The 18710-nt window shown below is 33.0% G+C and overlaps 1 protein-coding gene across 1 annotated transcript in view; it reads left to right on the top strand.

Annotated features, from left to right (window-relative positions):
* The window catches only part of LOC129225759 (uncharacterized), a 35799-nt gene that overhangs the window by 9430 nt on the left and 7659 nt on the right, over positions 1-18710 (top strand). The window contains exons 3-4 of the mRNA XM_054860258.1: positions 2738-2836; positions 6809-7007. Coding sequence (XP_054716233.1) covers positions 2738-2836; positions 6809-7007 — 298 coding nt within the window. The remainder of the gene's footprint in view (positions 1-2737; positions 2837-6808; positions 7008-18710) is intronic.

The following is an 18710-nucleotide window of genomic DNA, read 5'->3' as shown; positions in this document are numbered from 1 at the left end:
TCATGGAAACTGACAATTGGTCTTGGATTTTGGGTTCAAGACCATGCATACTTATCGAATTTTACAGATTAGGTGTCAAATTATGTTAAGGTTCCCGAGTGTCTGAAATTTATGAAGATTTTGGGAATAAAATTGGTATGAAGAATTAATTAAGGGCATTAGGATGGCGATAGAATATTTTAATCAGGAAGTTTTCATCAGTGAAGTTTTTGAAAATTCCAAAAATTTTACAAATAATTTTTTAATATTTGTTGCTTATCCTAAAATTTTGACCATCATATCTTGTAAGTTAAATTGCTAAGTAAATTCAGTACCTAATTGTTAAGTAAACTAATTTAATATTTTATTTCTTATTCTGATTATTTAATTAATTTATTAATTGTGGAACTTAATTTTAGTAGTAAATAAATTTTTGCTGGTCGCAGAAAACTGCTAGCTTTTAAAAATAATTAGATTTTTGATCCTTTATTTGTTACAAAATAAAATAATTTGAATGAAAGATGATTGTTTCATGTTTGATTTTTCAGAGAAATTATGATTTCTTTACCTATAAGTTCTTACCTATTTAACCACCTTGCAGTTTATGACGAGATATCTCGTCCATTTAAGATGTAATTATGGGACTGTCCAACTTCAAGAGGGTTAAAACTTTGTATAATTTGATCGAAACAAAAATTTTTTTTGGAAAATTTAGATTGATTAATGTATGTCCTTGGTAGCAAATTTAAAACTGCAAAGTTATGTGTATCCCTAATCATTGTTGCATTAATTATTTTTTGTTATAATATAATAGAAGTAGCTCATTAAGGAACTGATGTGATATACCCCACCCTTGGCGACTTTTTCCTGTTGGCGCCAAGAAAGCGTCGCCAAGAAAACGATGTATGACGACATATGTCATACATCGTTCTTAGGGATGCTTTTTTAGCGCCAACAGGAAAAAATCAGATAAAAAAAAACATGATCAAAGCACTTCAGAACACAATATATATAAAAACAACATAAAAGCACAACAAAAAACATTACGAATATATGCTTCAAAAATGTACAGGGCGGGGGTTTTTTGTAAACATATTAAAATACAATGAAATAAATTATTGTATTAATTACAAGTCAAAATTAATGCATTAATTTTTTTTTCATCATTTCTCCAGGATACAAGCCCTTGGTCTCATAGTACTTTCGTAATGAGACCTCGGCTCGCCGGCCCTGCCTCGGTCTCATTACGAAAGTACTATGAGACCTCTGGCTCGCCAGGACCTCGCTCCGCTCGGTCCGTTATCCCTCCGACTGTTAATATACATTACAGTCGGAGTATAGTCACAGTTATGTATACTACAAGAACCCCTCAAGGATTTGTAAAAACAAAGAATTTTGGAAGTGAGAGGTTTTTTTTTTTGAATTCTAAAATAAAGAACTTACCTTTTTATATGGCATAAATATTCACACTCAGTCTAAAACAATACATCATATGACAATGGCACGTTACAGATACACACCACGTTGGAGTTAACTTTTAATTAACCTTCAAGTTTGAAGAAACGGGCATTTTCTAATGTTTTTACTTCAAAACACGACTACTGAATTTAAACTAACACAAAATAAGCATTCCTGTAAGGTATATTGCACGAAACAACACCACGTATCTCTCCTACGTGAAACCCAAACAACCCAAGTAAACAAGTTTGAACAGATCTGTAAGATTGCCTTCGGGTTGCTAAACACAGGTTAGTTTGGCCAGGGATGCCATGCATAAAAAATTATCGCCTCATTGGCGAGAAAAATATTTTAATTTTGTGCAAAAAAATCGAATGTCGCCAAATGGGGGGGGGGGGGTATATCACATCTGTACCCTCATTAAATTTCTCTTTAATTCGGTACGTATGGGCCAAGCATAGATATTGCAATTTTATTTTTACAAAACACTTATTTAGATATTATTGTGAAATATGTATTTTTTCTGGAAAAATTACTTCTCGTGAGTCAAGTTAAAGCAGAAATCATGGAAAGTCATTTGAAAACCCAAAATGTAGAAGCTACCCTGGATTCGAAATATGTTCTACTATAATAGTGTGATGTATATTAAGGGTAAAATTCTAACTTACCTATTTAACTCAATAGGACTCTTTAGGGGAACGCTATAACTAAAGGGGATTTATAGCTTTGTTGACATAGTGTTATTAATAAAAATGCACCAAAGCATTAAAAGTACAGTGAAGCACTGTTTATGGGGCATTCCAAGGTATTTTTGACATTATGTCGAGTCCGTAACGTGAACTTCTTTTGCCATAACTTTTTAATTTACTGTTTGATTTGCAAATTATTTTAATTTGAGCTGGTATGTTGGTTGGTAAAGATCAAAATAAAATAATATGCTAATCAAACAGTAAATTAAAAAGTTATGGCAAAAAAGGTCACGTTACGGACTCTACATAAATGTCAAAAATACCTTGGAATGCCCCTTATACGTTTCTCTTTTATACTTTTTTATCAATTATACGTTTTCAAAATTGGTCCCTGCAAAGTCTAATACACATTAACCTATGCCTATTATACGTTTTTTCGTTTGTACGCTTTTTTCATACAGTCCTTTCAAAAACGTATAAATGGTGCTTCACTGTAATAGGGTTAATTGCAATTTGTTAATATTTTTGCAACACATTTTTTTCTTTCATCTGAAATCCAGCAAACTTTCACCTACAAATAAAGTGTTCTGTGACATTTTTCTATTTTTTAGAGAGCTTATTGATTTTGCAAAAGCTATGCAACGCTATGGATCTTCGGACGTCAAAAATATTGCTGAAGCCATAGGAACGAAAACTCAGAATGATGTTAAGTATGTATTACGTTTTCATAGTTAATAATTATCGGTTCAAATGCTTGGTACTCTGTTAATATTTTGGTGTTTTTTCATCCTTAAATTCACCACTTCTCCAGTAAAGATAAATTCCACCTGATCCGTAAGTTGCTGGGCTCATAACTGGAGAACTCCAAGTTTGATGCCAGATGATCGATGATCCTCCATTTTTACCAATGATGCCTCGGGCACGTTGGTGCTCATAAAGTCCTCCATGTGAATCAATACCTTTGTATCGTGTATTGTCTGCACCAATTCAGACTTCACCTAAATTGTGCTCGTTAAAATAGAAGCTGTCCCTCACTGCCTTAAATTGACCAGCAATTGTGACTTGGGCTCGGGTGCCGAGTAGTATTTCTAACAACAACAACAATGGTTCCAAGGCTGAACTCTGTTACTGATAAATGTGATTGAATGTATCAGGCAGATTTAATGGCTCAGTGTTGTAGTTGTAGAAGATCTGTTTATGGTTGTTCAGTTGTCATACATTTCATTTAATTATAAGCTGGGCATTACAGTTTTACAATATGGATTTTAGTTGTACATTAAGATGATTTTGGACTGACATTTTTTAAATACGTTTTTTACATTAATATTAAAAGTAGTAAAATGCTCTGTAAACGTAATTTTAAGGAAATTTTGTTTTTTCTTGTTTAGTTTTGTAATTTATGTTGGGATTGATAATTGTGATAAACTCTTTTTTTTATTTGATCAAATATTTCACGGTATTTTATTCACTAAGTAAAAGATTGGTTTAAAAAAAAAAGATACAAGCAGAATTCTAAAAATTTCCCGCTCTGACCGGGTTTACAAAATTGTGAGGATGACAGAATTTCTGAAATTTGCTTTCTCTTGAACAACCCTTGAATCCTTGATGTTAAGAATTCAAACCAACTGTAGTCTTAAAACGAGCCCTGATTTACCAAGAACTTGGAATCAACAAGGAAGTCGAAAGACTTCCTTGGGTCAGTTTAGTGTATAATATCAAATCTATTGGTGCATAACTTGTTTTTACCAAGCTCACTCAGCAGGGTCCAATTCACTTAAAGTGAGGTTTAGTCCCATAATACTTTGGAGGCACCTCTCTCTATTCTGTCACTTTAAGTCAATGCAAAATATTTCTCCAACTTTATCGTAGGGTCAGGCTAGCTCTTGGGACTTTTGTATAGAGCCTTGCTGGACCATGTGCAGTTTGGGCATGCCTAACCCCACAGAGCTTTTTCAGCCTACTTTCCCAGTAAAAGTTAAAGAAGAAAAAAGCATGAAAGAAGGCTTAATGCATCTTTTTAAATATTGCAGGAAAAAAATAAAATAAAAATAAATAAAATAATTTCAAAATATCGAAAAATTTGAATTTGTTAAGTAGGGTATTTAGATGGGGTAAAATGTCTGCCCCCCACCCCAGCCACCAATTACTTTTGAGTGAATAGTCCAATTCAAACATTTTTTTTTTTTTTGAAAGATCTGCGTGAGGACACCTCATTCTTTCATTTTTCGATTTGAACAATTTTTTATTCAATTTTAAACAGTTCATAAAAACTTAACTCAGCGGCTACTGGGGAATTCGAGGTAAATAAATATAAATCCCGAATTTGACTCGAATCTGCTTCGAACAAACCATGTAGAAAAAGTTTTTGAAGATGAGCATGTATAGAAAATTATTCTTTGATTTGAACAATTTTCTGTTCAATTTTCAACAGTTCAAACCCTTAACATTAGCGCCTAGTGCGAAACTAAAAGTTAATATAGATCTCAAACTTAATGGTGTATTTACTTCAAACAAATTTTGTTGGAAATAGCTCTTGATGACCAACTCCCGACTACGAAACTAAAAATTTTAGAACAATTGACTCTGAATCCAATTGCTGTACCCAAAAATTAGTTGGACTCCGAATCCAGGACTTGACTCTACTGCCATGCTGAGCACAGTTGTGGTTTCTGCAATAGAACTGAAAATGATAAATTCATGAAAAAAGTTTTCGCTCGCTTCTTTGATTTGTGACTTAATTAAATGTTCAATTTGTGGTAGTCGTTTCGTAAATAACTTATCTAACCTACCTAAGAGCATATTTTTGTAAAAGTCTTTATTTAAAATTAATACATGTAGTTACGACAAATTTCGTCTTCAAAACCTTTTCATATACTAGGTTAATTTCACGGTAAGTTACTATTACTAGTCATGTTTAGGGGTATCTGCGCAGATGTGACAAAAGTAGCTTAGTAAAACGTGTTTAATGTATCATTAAGTAATACTGAAAACATCTGCTTTATTTGGATTTTGCTGTCGCTTTATTTTGTTAAAACAAATCTAATAGGATCTGCCTCTGAAAAATACCATTTTCAAAATTTTGGACATTTAAAACTGTAAACAATAATAATTTTCTGTTCTTTATGTTCAAAGATAGTGTTGATGCTATTATTTATAATGTTTTATTTTCTAGATTCATTTTTATCAACTGTGAAGATAATTTTGACAGCAAATGATACTTAAACAAAAATATAATTGGCCATAGAATGAAATGCTTTTTTTTTTGCATAAAAGAATTCGATATAAATATTATATGTGCATTTCATTTTTAAAGATTTGCATTTTAAATACAAATTTAAATAGAAAAAGTTGAATACTTACTTGAAATTTATGCAAAGTTGTATTAGTTTTTATTTTCGACCTATATCAACTATTCAACGGTAAACTAATTTTAGTACTCTGTTACAATAAACTGCACCATTATTAAATATGCTGCTTTGCTAAGATATAAAAGTTGTTTCTACATAATTACTAAGGGAAAAAAGGGTAACTGCTCAGATACCACTTTAAAGACTTAGTATTTGCCACATACATTCAAATTGCTTTAGCAAACTACGCAAAATATGCTGATACCACTGTTTTGCAAAGTCTTTTTTCAATATTTCGCATTCACAAATTGCCAAAAAACTTGAGATTTAGGTAAATTAAATTACTAATGACCACCGGATAACTCTATGTGCAAATACCACATCTGTGCTTAGCAAGGCAGTCTAACTCCGTAGCTTTGGGGAAAGTTTAAACACGAAGGAGAATTCACTGACTCCAAATCTTGGAAATTTCAAGCCCTTGACTCTGACTCAGCCTCAATCCTCCTCCACATTTCTAATGAGATTGATGATAGCAGCAAGGAAAATCTACTGTACACATGATATCAAGCCATTCAACAGCTATTATTAAAAGATAATTTTCTTAAACCAGTTTTTATTATTATTTTTTAAAGACCTCTTTGCTCTCAAAATTCAGAACAGGATCTGTTGAATGCAATAGTACATGTGACTGTTAGTTGAAGAAATTTAAATTAAGTGGATGCTTAACCAACTGTTGAACATTGACTTAATGTTGGACCTGGCTTAATGTCCATGCCCTCCAACCAAAAATGTAATAAATTACAAAATGAAATGTATTTCATTTAAAAATTATTTCTTTAATGCTCACAGCTTCATACAGGTAAGTGTACTGCTATAGGCAAGTAAAAAGGAGTAAATGCAAAATTTTCATTTTTTTTTTTTTTTTTTTTTTTTTGCGTTTTTGTCATCTATTGTACGTTAGCTTTATTGTACAAGCTTGCTTATTTGCTGTATGCTGAAAAAAAAGGGCAAAAAAGAAAAAAAAACTCTTTTCCAACATTTTCCTATTGTTGATATTCAATCCAAAATGCGTTTCTTCAAATCTCTCCAAAACCCATTTCTGCAAATACCTCTGTTTACCTGCCCAAGGCAGTATAGTTCTAGTTTGTTAGTCTTGTGAAATGTGTTTAAGTACATATATTTTTTTTTGTCAAAAATTTTCAAGTAAGTGTTATAATTTTTGGAAGAAGAGTAAAAATACTCTATTGCCATCTTTATTAAAGGGTCAGAATTCACTGATTTTCTGAAACTTGGATCAAAGTTTTTATTTATTTACAATCTTTATTTTAATTTCAGGAATTTTATTCATGTAAAGATAATGAGTGCTCGTAGAAGGTTTGCAAAAAGTTTGCCCTTCTGCAGTTCTAATCCTCGTAGAGCAAAGTTCTTAAGCCTGAAATTTAAAAAATTTATCTCAAAGTGGAGGAAGTTGGTTCACAATGTAATTGATCCTCCATTCAGATCTCAGGACTACAGTACAAGAGTAATGTCAAACGTAAGTTTTATTTTTAAGTAATTGTTTGTGAGTAGTTTTGCATTGTGATAAGAAGTGTATTAATTGTTAATTGCACTATGAGTTTAAAAAAATAGCTGCATGCTCTAAAATAATAATTTTTTTAACCGTATAATGCATTGCATAGTCATTTGGCATTTTGGTATTCAAAAAAAAAAAAAAAAAAAATTGTTATAATTGTAAACTAAAAATATTCTGAGGATATGCTTTACATTATCTTATAGTAAAAAGGTTGAATAAAATGCTAATTAAAGACATTGTGTGCCTGAGAATCAGATTAAAATACTTTCAAAGGATGTGTCATGGCGAGATGTTACTGATTGATGCCGCTTAATGTAAAATATTTCCGCTATTATTTCTAACAATGAAAGGGTTTTATATGCTGCAATTGTATTTAAATGGTATAATCATTTGGCATAGCTGAAAATTTTGCTCTGTACAGGGGTAGGAGTTGTTCTAAAATTTCGAACTTTGTCCTAAAATTTTGAGCTTTGACCTAAAATTTCTAAAATGTTCTTATTTTATTCCATACTTGCGCGAAAAAAGAAAATTCAACCTCCAAATGAAACTTTTCATGATGATATGCCTAAATTTTAGGACAAAATGAACTTGCAAAACCCTTAGAAATTTGCTCTTAAAAAGAAAAGAAAAATGTATGCCGCTGCTGCCTTTTTTCTGGAGAAGATGGGAAGGGGGGGAGGGGTTGCATTTAATCCTAAGATCGTACGCTCAATATAAAGTTGTTTGTTTTATGTAAACTTTATAACTCTTGCAGTCATTCCTCTTCTACAAAAAAAGATATAAAAATAAAATAATAAAGAAAATAAAACAGCTCTGCAGCAGACGTCTCAGAAAAAGAGTTAGGGGAGCAGAATGGAATCTAATATTTTCGATTTTTTCCCCCTTGAAAAGAAATGAAAAATATGTAAACCATGTTAGCTGAGATGTCGCTCCCTAATCTGGTTAATCTAGGAACTTATTATTTGCAGGCATATTGTGCACTAGCAGTACTCGCACAGCAATGCCCGTGCTAAGAATTTAAAGAAAGTCCTCTGAATAAAAGAAATCCACACTCCCCCCCCCCCATGTGAAATGATCATTTTTTTTAACAAAATGCATACACACCTTTTCAAAATAACCTATTACAGTTTCTTTGGAACTGTTTGCCAAAACATTAAATTAGATTTACAGTTTAGCCGGGTCAATTTAGACATAAAAATAGTGATCAAATAACGAAAATTCCGGGAAAGCTAAATTTTTGTAGGGACCTTGGGCTTACTATTACAAATAAGGTGCCAAAAGTCCCCATCAACCCCATGTGCGCTAAAAAAGTTATTCGAGGTCAAAGGTCAAAATTTTAGGTTTTTGGATTTTTCTCAAAAGGGCTGTTTTATCGAAAAGTACCACAGACCAAAGTAATAGATCTCAAAATTCTCTATAAAAATGGTCCTTATGATTTTTTTCCAAGACCAAACCCTCCTCTGATGTAAAGTAATCTTTTTCTTTAACTAAAATGCATAAACACCCTTTACTAATGCAAAAAACTAAAAATAATTCCTGGCAAGGCAAAATGTTTCGCCAAATAAACAAAAAAGAAAATAAATTACATTAAATGTGGTTTTCAAATTGTGAAATAATCCTGCAACACTATTTTTATTCCCAAACTCGCCAAGTGACCGTGCTACAGTAACCCACCCAATTAGTAGGGCTCAACCGATGGCATTTTTTGGCCGATGGGCCGATGCCGATTGTTGGCCGATTGTTCAAAGATGGCCGATGGGCCGATTGTTTTCCTCAAAATGGCCGATTGCCGATGGCCGATGCCGTAAGCCGATGGTAAAAAAAAAAAAAAAATCTAACAGAAATAAATTGATAAGATTGTCAGGGATTTAAAGGATCATTGATTAATTTCACTTTACTTCCTTTCTACGAATAAGGAATTGTAATCACAAAAAAAAAAGAAAAAATCAGATTTCCACCTAAATGTTTATTTTACGGTCACCCAATTTAAACTTCACAAGTTTTTTCGACCCATCTGTACATGCATATGTACCTAAGAACATATAGATGACCGAAATATCTATTTTGAACGCCTCCTTAGTTAATTATCACAAATTCTCTTGTGATGGTTTCATGCGCGTAAACTTGCGTCGCTCAAAAACGTTATGAAATAGTAAGTTGAAAACTCATACGTACGTAGTATCATCTAAAAGTTCGAGGACAAGTTGTTTAAAACCTTACCCTGAATAGTTCACATTACTGAGGTACATCTATCTACAAAATACTCACCTTGAACGACTATGCACTTCTGTCAACGTTGATGTGAGAAACAAATAACATAACGTTTCATCAGACTTATCTCCGTTTGACTTTTACCTTTTCCCAGCAAAAACAAAAAACATTTGCATGGACGCCGCTTTCTTCCGTCAGAAGATAAAGCTGCATCACAGAAGGTAGCGAAAAATGGCTTCCAGGAGTGTTTCCAAGAGTTATATGAAAACTGGCAGAAGTACATAGTCTCTCAAGGTGCCCTTTTGAAAGTGGATGTGCTTAGGTAATGTGAACTATTTTGGGTAAGGTTTTATACAGCTTGTCCTCCGAACTTTTGGATTGTACTACGTACAATCTGTATAGGATGTAGTTATGCTTCTCCTTTTTTGACTGCTGTATGATAGAAGAGGAAGAACAACAGCAAAAAAAAAAAAAAAAATAAATAAATAAATAAAGGAAGAAAAACAAAGAGACTGTTTAATAACCAATTGACCTTTTTTTTTTAATTGAACATATAACTAAGATTTCAGCAATATTGTATGGATTTAGGTACACTAAACATCGTTAAAAAACATTAAATTATGTTGTTGAATCATTCAAAAAAAATTAAGAATAAAACTATGAAACCGTCAACAAATTACGCAATTAAAGTTGAAAGATTGCACGTAGACATTTTTTAGTCATCAAATTAAACAAAAAAGGGAACAGATAAATTACAATATTAAATCATAATAGAAATATTTTTATTCTTATTTAAAATTTATGAAAGGAAAAGTTTGCATTTTTCATAAAAGCTATAACCGTGACATAAATTTTGCGAAAAAAAAGAAATAGCCATGAAAAGAGCAAGGTTCTTAAAACGCAACCACAATAAACAAACCCAATATTTACGTCAAGTTAATAACTGAATACATATACTACTTGATCTGATGTTTTCACACGTAATATTGAACAATTTGATTGGTTAATCTTTTATGAAGCACTACAAACAAATACAAATTAAATTTTGTAATTTAACAATAAATTACTGAAAATTTTAAAAAATTGCAGAATAGAAAATCCTTGAAACTTTTCTATTTATTAAAAATATGATGAAAACAAAAATAACTTATTCATTTATTTTATATATATATATATATATATATATATATATATATACACTGAAGAGCCAAAAAAACTGGTACACCTGCTTAATATCGTGTAGGGCCTCCGCGAGCACGCAGAAGTGTAGCAACACGACGTGGCATGGACTCGATTAATGTCTGTAGTAGTGCTGGATCCAATTGACACCATGAATCCTGCAAGGCTGTCCATAATTCGCTAAGAGTATGAGGAGGGGGAGATCTCTTCTGAACATCACGTTGCAAAGCATCCCAAATATGCTCAATAATGTTCATGTCTGGAGATTTTGGTGGCCAGCGGAGCTGTTTAAAGTCAGAAGAATGTTCCTGGAGCCACTCTGCAGCAATTTTGGACGTGTGGGCTGTCGCATTGTCCTGCTGGAATAGCCCAAGTCCGTCGGAATGCACAATGGTCATGAATGGGTGCAAATGATTAGACAGGATGCTTACGTACGTGGCACCTGTCACAGACACATCAAGACGTATCAGTGGTCCCATATCAGCCCCACTGCACACACCCCATACCATCACAGAGCCTTCACCAGCTTGAACAGTCCCCCGTTGACATGCAGGGTCCATGGATTCATGGGGTTTTCTCCAAACCCGTACGCGTCCATCCGCTCGATACAGTTGAAAACGAGACTCATCAAACCAGGCAACGTGTTTCCAGTCTTCAACAGTCCAGTGCTGGTGTTCACGGGCCCAGGCGAGGCGCAAAGCTTTGTGTCGAGCAGTCATCAAGGGTACACGAGTGGATCTTCGGCTCCGAAATCCCATATTAATGATGTTTCGTTGAATTGTTCGCACGCTGACACTTGTTGATGGCCTAGCGTTGAAATCTGCAGCAATTTGCGGAAGGGTTGCTTTTCTGTCACGTTTAATGATGTTTCGCAATCTTCGTTGGTCCCGTTCATTCACGATCATTTTTCGGCCGCAGCGATGTCGAAGACTGGATGTTTTACCGGAATCTTTATATTCACGGTACACTCGTGAAATTGTCGTACGGGAAAATCCAAATTTCTCCTCTACCTCGGAGATGCTATGTCCCATTTCTCGTGCGCCGACTATAACACCACGTTCAAACTCACTTAAATCGTGATAACCTGCCATTGTATCAGCAGTAACCGATCTAACAACTATGTCAGACTCTTGTTGTCTTATATAGTCGTTGCCGACCGCAGCGCCGTATTCTGATTGGTTCCATATCAATTTATTTGCATACGCATGCCTATACCAGTTTTTTTGGCTCTTCAGTGTATATATAAATAGTTACTTACAACGGAAAAAAAAAATCGATCGCTATTAATGATGCAAAAAAGATGGCGCATTACGAAATATAGGTGGAACAAGTGTAAGAAATACGCAAAATGATATTTCTTGACCAAAATAAATAATCGCTAAATATTTAAGAAGTGTTTGAAAGAAGTGTATAATGAAGAAGTGTTGACGAGGGTGGGTTAGGGGGGTCACCCTCTGATTTTTGAGTGACTCACAACATTAAACTTCGGCCTCATTTTTTTTAGTACAGAACCGCTACCACCAATGCCTCGAAAGAGTTTCTGAATCTACTTCAGCACTTTCAAAGAAAAAATTCAAAAGTCCCTTTGCTTTCCGAATTATGTTCCCATTCAAAACGTCTTTAATCAATTTCTGACAATAATGGATAAATCTTGAAAAGAAAAAGCTCTAATTTTATGATTGGTGTTAGTTTTAAACAACTCAGAAGTACAACTAGAGTTTAATTTCAGAAATTGTTCGATTTGGAGGAGGGGCACGCAAGTGTTCTCGGAAATACAAAAAATAATCGTAAAAAATAGAGTTCAAAATAATAATAAACATTGAGCAGAAAAACCCTTTTAAAACTTGCACCTGAATTTGTTTTGACGTGCAGTGGCGGATTTAAAATATAGCAAATGTTGCAATTGCGCGAGAGGCCCCATAACCATACGGGAACCGTAGGAGTTTCAAAAATGCTTATGATAAATGTTTTACAACTTCTGTGCTAGAGAAATAGGGCCCCAAAATGTATTTCGACGGGCCTCAAACGTGTAGCTCCGCCAAAGCAATACAGAAAAGACTGCATTACTGTGATTCATATTACAAATATCGAAAAATTAAAAATTACCGTCGTTTCAACTGGAATCTAACAAAATGAAACAAAACCTGTTTCGTCATCTCATATTTGTTTCCATGGTCTCCAATTCGGCAATATATCACCGAATGATCGTCAGTCTGAGACGCCATATTAGTTTTGCATTGAAATAAGTAGTTAATAGTCACAAAAAATGAGTAAATAGGCTTTTTAGAACACCCGATCGAAAACAAAAAGTGAAGTGCACAACTGGAACGTACGCTTACCCCACATGCGAAAATTTAGCCTTCTACAGTTTACCATTTTTGAGCTATGAATTATGAGAGATACATACATACATCCAGCCGCAAGAAACAACGCAACAATTAAAATATTTGGTACCTGAATGCTGTATAAAAAACTCTTTCAGGGGTGACTAAAATAGAAATTCATACTGAAATTTAAGTAAACTTTTTATGAAAACAATAACTCCCTTTACTTTGTATTAAAAAGTAAAACAACAAAGGTCCTTTTTTTTTTCAAAAACATCGGCCAATTCCATCGGCTTTTCGATGTTTTTTAAGGCCGATGGGCTGATGTTTCCTGCAAGTTAGCATCAGCCGCCGATGCCGATGGCTAAATTGTTGAACCATCGGAGCCGATGCATCGGTCGAGTCCTACCAATTAGCGAGCGAAGCTAACTCCGGCTGATAAGCAGTCTGATCTTTCTAACGAAAATGCTCAAATGAAAATTCTCCTGCAGAAAAACAGTGCAATTAAAAAGCACAGTATTTCTAGGACAAAAAGGAAATACCGTATCCCATATGAAATAGAATTCAACTCCCCAGCAGAAAAACAAGGCAATTAAAAAGCACGGTACATCTAGGACAAAAAGGAAATCCTGTACCCTGTATGAAAAGTTCAACTATAGAAAAGCTATCGCGTGAGAAAAGGGAAAAAAAGAACCCTTTAGAATAATAATATACAAAAAAAAATACTCCCCCCCTTCTGAGGTCAAATAATCACTAATCATATTCTTTAACTAAAATGCATGAACATCCTTTGAAAACCTAAATACAATCTTTTGCAATCTAAAATATTTTACCAAATAAACAAATAATCAGCAATTCCAGTGTTTATCACCAATTGGCTTTCAAATTAAAAAGAAAATTAACCTATGCACAATGAATTTGACCTAAAGTAATAACAGTAAAACATCTGTAAACAAAAATGATAACAGCATAATAACCAAATTAAAAATCCACCAGTTGTACTATTTGAACTCAACCGTAAGCCAAAGATGACGTCACTGTAGAACCACAAATCAAGTTTATCCTTGAAAATTAACTCAATTAGAATCACAATTAGGAATCGCTTTTTCTCCTGTTCTAATTAATTAAGAGGAACAGAACAAACATCAACTAAATTAACTAATTAACTAATTGGCAAATTTGTGCTTTTTTTAATGTTGTTTTTCTTATTTTACTGTTCAGCACAAAGGTATTTATTTATCTCAAACATCAACTTGTTCGAAAAGGAAAGCCCTTTCCAACGACATATAATGTTAAGGGGTGGGGTGATTTGTACCCCCAATTAGGAAAAAAAGTGAAATTTTAGCTTAATTAGTTGATTATGAAAAACCAATTCGAAAACTAAAATTTGGGCTTGAAACTGCAAACTCCTAGGGTACGTTTGAGTTTTGTGCCAAGTTTCAGGGCTGTAGGTGCTATGGGGATTTTTGGACATCGGGTACAGGGAAAGAAAGAAAGAAACACTCTCTGCTTTATATACAGGGTGTTCCGTTTTAACCTGCAAGACCTTTATTTTCGCAACCGTGTCTTAGATGCACTTGCAAAAATGTTCAGATACAGAATTAAGATATTGAAAGTTTGAAGTAAAAATAAAAATGAATCAAAAAATACAAAATTTAACTTTTTATATGGGCCTCAGGTCCCCTAACTAGTGTTTAGAGAAATAATCTCCATTGAAAACTATCACTGACACAAAAAACTTGACATTTGTGCGATCAAAACTCAAGGAGATATTCCATTTCCAAATTTTAATCGACCATATAGAAGATGAGATTGGAATTTATCGCCCTTAAAGAAGAATAACAGGTCGTCAAAGTAAGAAAAACAAGGTATTTATATTTTTTATTGCTATTCAAAAATAAATGTGAATGTTATGCCGTGATATGCAAAAGCACACTACAAAACCTCAAGCAATTTGAGAAACCATGTTCTATGCACACATATCGTTTTAAACTCTTGTTAACTGCTATATTTTCCCCCAAAAGGTGTTATTGACCATAAGTGAAAAGTGGTCTAAGTCACAAAACATTGCGTTTCATATCTCAATGAATATTGGTCGTACTAATTTCAAACTTTTTTTGTTGGAATTATTTTTCAATGGAGATTATTTCCCTAAATATAAGTTAGGGGACCTGGGGCCAGCATAAAAGTTAAATTTTGTATTTTTTAACTAATTTTTATTTTCATTTCAAACTTTCAATATCTTAACCCAGCATCTGATTTTGAACATTTTTGCAATTGGAAGTATGCATCTAGGACTAAAGGTCTTGCAGGTTAAAACAGAACACCCTGTGTATCGATAATGCTATGCACAAGGGTACTTTTGTTCCACATAGATAATTTTGCATTAGACATTCATCAATGGTTTCAATTATCACCAACTCTGAGGTAAGATTTTCATTCCTTGCAAGTTAAATTGCTTGATGAAGCTTTGGCTGATCACGTCTTTTTATGACATATTGAAACAAGGTGGTTTGCTCTTTGGCCTGTATGTGATAGACTGATTGAGCAGTATTTAGTTATTGAATATAATTTCTTAATATCTATATTTGTTCAGTGTGATTGTGGCAATTGCAATAGATATAACAGAAGTGAAAATTCATTGAAAGATCCATCAAGGCTTGTATACTTACATTTTGTCTCATTTCTCATTGACTTGCTCAAAAAATATGTACTGCTTTTACAGAAAGAAATCCGTCTTTGTACTGAAATCTGAACAAACTTATTAGAAGTATATTTTTAAAGTTCATGAAAGTTTAAGTTGAGGGAGACAAAAAAGTCTGTTATAAAATGTTTATTTGTGTACTTATTATAAAGTCAAGTTCATTTAGAAGATATGCCTTTGTTGTTGTTGTTGTGTCCCAAGAAGTGCAGAGTGCGAAAGGTTTAAATGGCTCCAAAAGTCTTAAAAACAAGATCCGCTAATTCTGGAGCCCGATGACTGTAAAGGATTTCATGTGGTGGTGCTCCAAGTTGGAGGAAGGAGCGAATAATGGCCTGGCAATTAAAGACATAGTCCGGGGTTAGTTGTGAATAGGGACAGTGCTTGCAGATGGGATAGGATTTAATGTTATTTGGTAGAATCTTCATGCCCTTGAAATGTCCAGTACGTAGCCTAGCTATTGAGACGTAAGTAACATGATTGTTGTTTAGGACTGAAAAATTTATGTCGATGAGAAGATCTTCTACTTGAGAGCCATTCTGATCTAGGGTAGAAAAAGATATGCCTTTAAATTGCCTGTTTAAATTAACCAAGATTTAAACGTAAGATAAAATATTTCTACTTCGTATTGTACCACTGTGTTAAAGATTAATAGATTGAATGCATTCTATTGTAGTTTTCAAGATTGAATTTAAAGTGTTTGATCATCCAGTACAAAAATCAAGCTTATAAATTACACTTAAGCTATCAAAGTTTGATATTTATTGTCCAAAAAATGTCCGAAAATTTTACCAAAATTGTGTTCTAAAATTTTTGAAATCACCACTCCAACCCCTGCCTGTATGTTGATATTATAGTCCATTTGTTACACTTAAAAATATGAACAAGAAATGAATTGTGACTTTTTTAAAAATATTTTTGCTTATACTTATGCAGTTATTAGACTTAAGTTTTTCATATGACTAAATAGAAAGTCATGCATTGTAAGGTTAATTATAAATCCTCAAAAATCCATTGCCATTCTTCAAACTTTTTTTCTCTTTAATATTTTCATCCTTAAAACACGTTTTGGATTAATTTCACTCAATATTTTTTTTGCAAATGGAAGATGTTTTGCTTGATTTTGCTGCTTATCTCTTTATTATACATTGTTTTCTTTTCCATACATTTGTGTGTGTACCCCACCTTCATCTTTACATTTGCATTTTTGACATGATCAGGTGCGATTGAGTATGTCTGCAAGCTATAAGGTTGCTTTTTTGCTAGTATGTTAAATTTGTGTTTTAAAATGGGAAGTCACAATCTAGTCTCTTTTTGTTGAATCATGTTGTCATAATTTTGGGGCATGTGAGCATTCAAGGAGTTTTTTTACATTGCTTTTTTCTTTGATAGAAATCATGAAAAAATGCATCAATCGTTACCTGTTTATCCATGCATGTAACAATAAGTCACATGACTGCATATTTTCTTGTGTGTGTGCTCTTTTCTATTTTTACACTATTTAATTGAAGTGCACTTTTTTGTACCTGTTAGCAGTGTTGGAGTTTGAAAAAACGTTTGGGGGGAACATGCCTTTTTCTATGGTAAATGTCATGGTTGACAAAGTTTTGTGAGATCACAAAAGTTGGTTTAAATTGCTTAGCCAGCTTTAATTTAGAAAGTAAACATTTATTTTTGGGAAAAGTAGGTGGCTTTAAACCAGGGTTGGCAAGTTTCTGCCGAGGTGGTTAAAACCACTGGTAGAAACCGGTTAAAACCGCCATGGCAAAAACCACTTTCTGCCACATTTGCGGCAGAAACTGGCAAAAACTTACAAAATTACAGAAACTTAATCATTGACATACAATAGAAAATGCGTGAAAAAAAATTAATTTTAACCAAAGCAGTTTAATTACAATATTATCACAATTCAAAATCAAATGTTATTGTTTGAACCCCTATTAGAAAAGTTGGTTTCAAAAATCAAAACAGTTTCTTAATTTAATATGCACAAATGAGAAACTTGAGTATTTTTGTAACAGAAGAGCTAGCAGGTAAGGCATCAGGGATCAAGCAATGTTGGTGAAACATTCATCTTTTGTTAGGGTGGCGACAGATCAGGGAAATCAGGGAGATCAGGGAAATGTCAGGGAACTTTATTAATCAGGGAAAAGTCAGGGAAATATCAGGGAATTTTGAAAAAATAACAAAAAATCAGGGAAAATTGATTTTATGAAGAGAAAAAAAAATTTTTTTTTTTGCTTTACAAAATTAAGGACTCTAATTCCCTACGCATTTTCCACCAATTATCTGTTCAAAAAGGAAGTAAAATTAATGAGGTGCGATTATACACTGCCGTATATTTGTGCATCTTTTTTCCTCTACGTCAAAGTACTGAATCTTACTTATTAACAATAGGATGAACTTCCTAAGATTACTTCTGTGTCTTTTAGGTTGTTTATTTTACCTAGCTTGAAATTTCCTTTTACGCTTTCAATGCTATGTAAAATAAACAACCATACAGACAAGGAGGAAGCCTTCATTAATGCCTTAGCTCCTTTGCCTTTATTTCATTGTCTCGAAGTAATTAGCGTATTGCAATCACGATTTCAAGAATAAATCTTCGGTTTTTGAATTAATACTATAAAAGCTTAAAAGTTATTACTTCTTCGCGTTTTGCTAAAATTGAACTTTCAATAAAAAAAAAAAAAAACTTGCCGTTATACTATTTGTTGTCACCGCAGATTATAAAGGTTTTCTTTTCTTCAGACTTAAGTGAGATTCTTTAATTTTATAACCAAGTTGTATACTTCTTTTATATATTTTGAAATTAACTAATTGCTTTTTTTTTTCTTCTTGCAGTTCAAAGTTGTTTGTTACAAAAGCAATCTAAGATTTTTTTTCGTTACATACTGAAATCATTTGAAATAGAGTTAACTTGTGTATTTAAGTAAATATTTATTTTTTTATTGTTAAAATGCTGTATTCATTCATTAGAACCTATGTTTTTGATTAGAGAAAAGCTCCCTATGAATGGATGTCAAAATGGTTTCATCTGTTTTGCAAAAATATGTCAATTAGTTATGTAAGAATAACTACAGTACTTCTATTCTTTCACTATTACTTGTTATTCTTGCAACAATTATTATACTGTTTGAGAACTTAGTTCAAAATAATTTCAATTACTTTTTAGTAATATCATAAATACACATATGTTTTCAAGAGATTTTAATAGTTTCATAATTCTTATGCTAAGTGGTTTCTGGAAGC

The sequence above is a fragment of the Uloborus diversus genome, chromosome 7 (assembly GCF_026930045.1).
Source record: "Uloborus diversus isolate 005 chromosome 7, Udiv.v.3.1, whole genome shotgun sequence".
Lineage (NCBI taxonomy): Eukaryota > Metazoa > Arthropoda > Arachnida > Araneae > Uloboridae > Uloborus > Uloborus diversus.
This window is presented reverse-complemented; position numbering and strand designations above follow the sequence as displayed.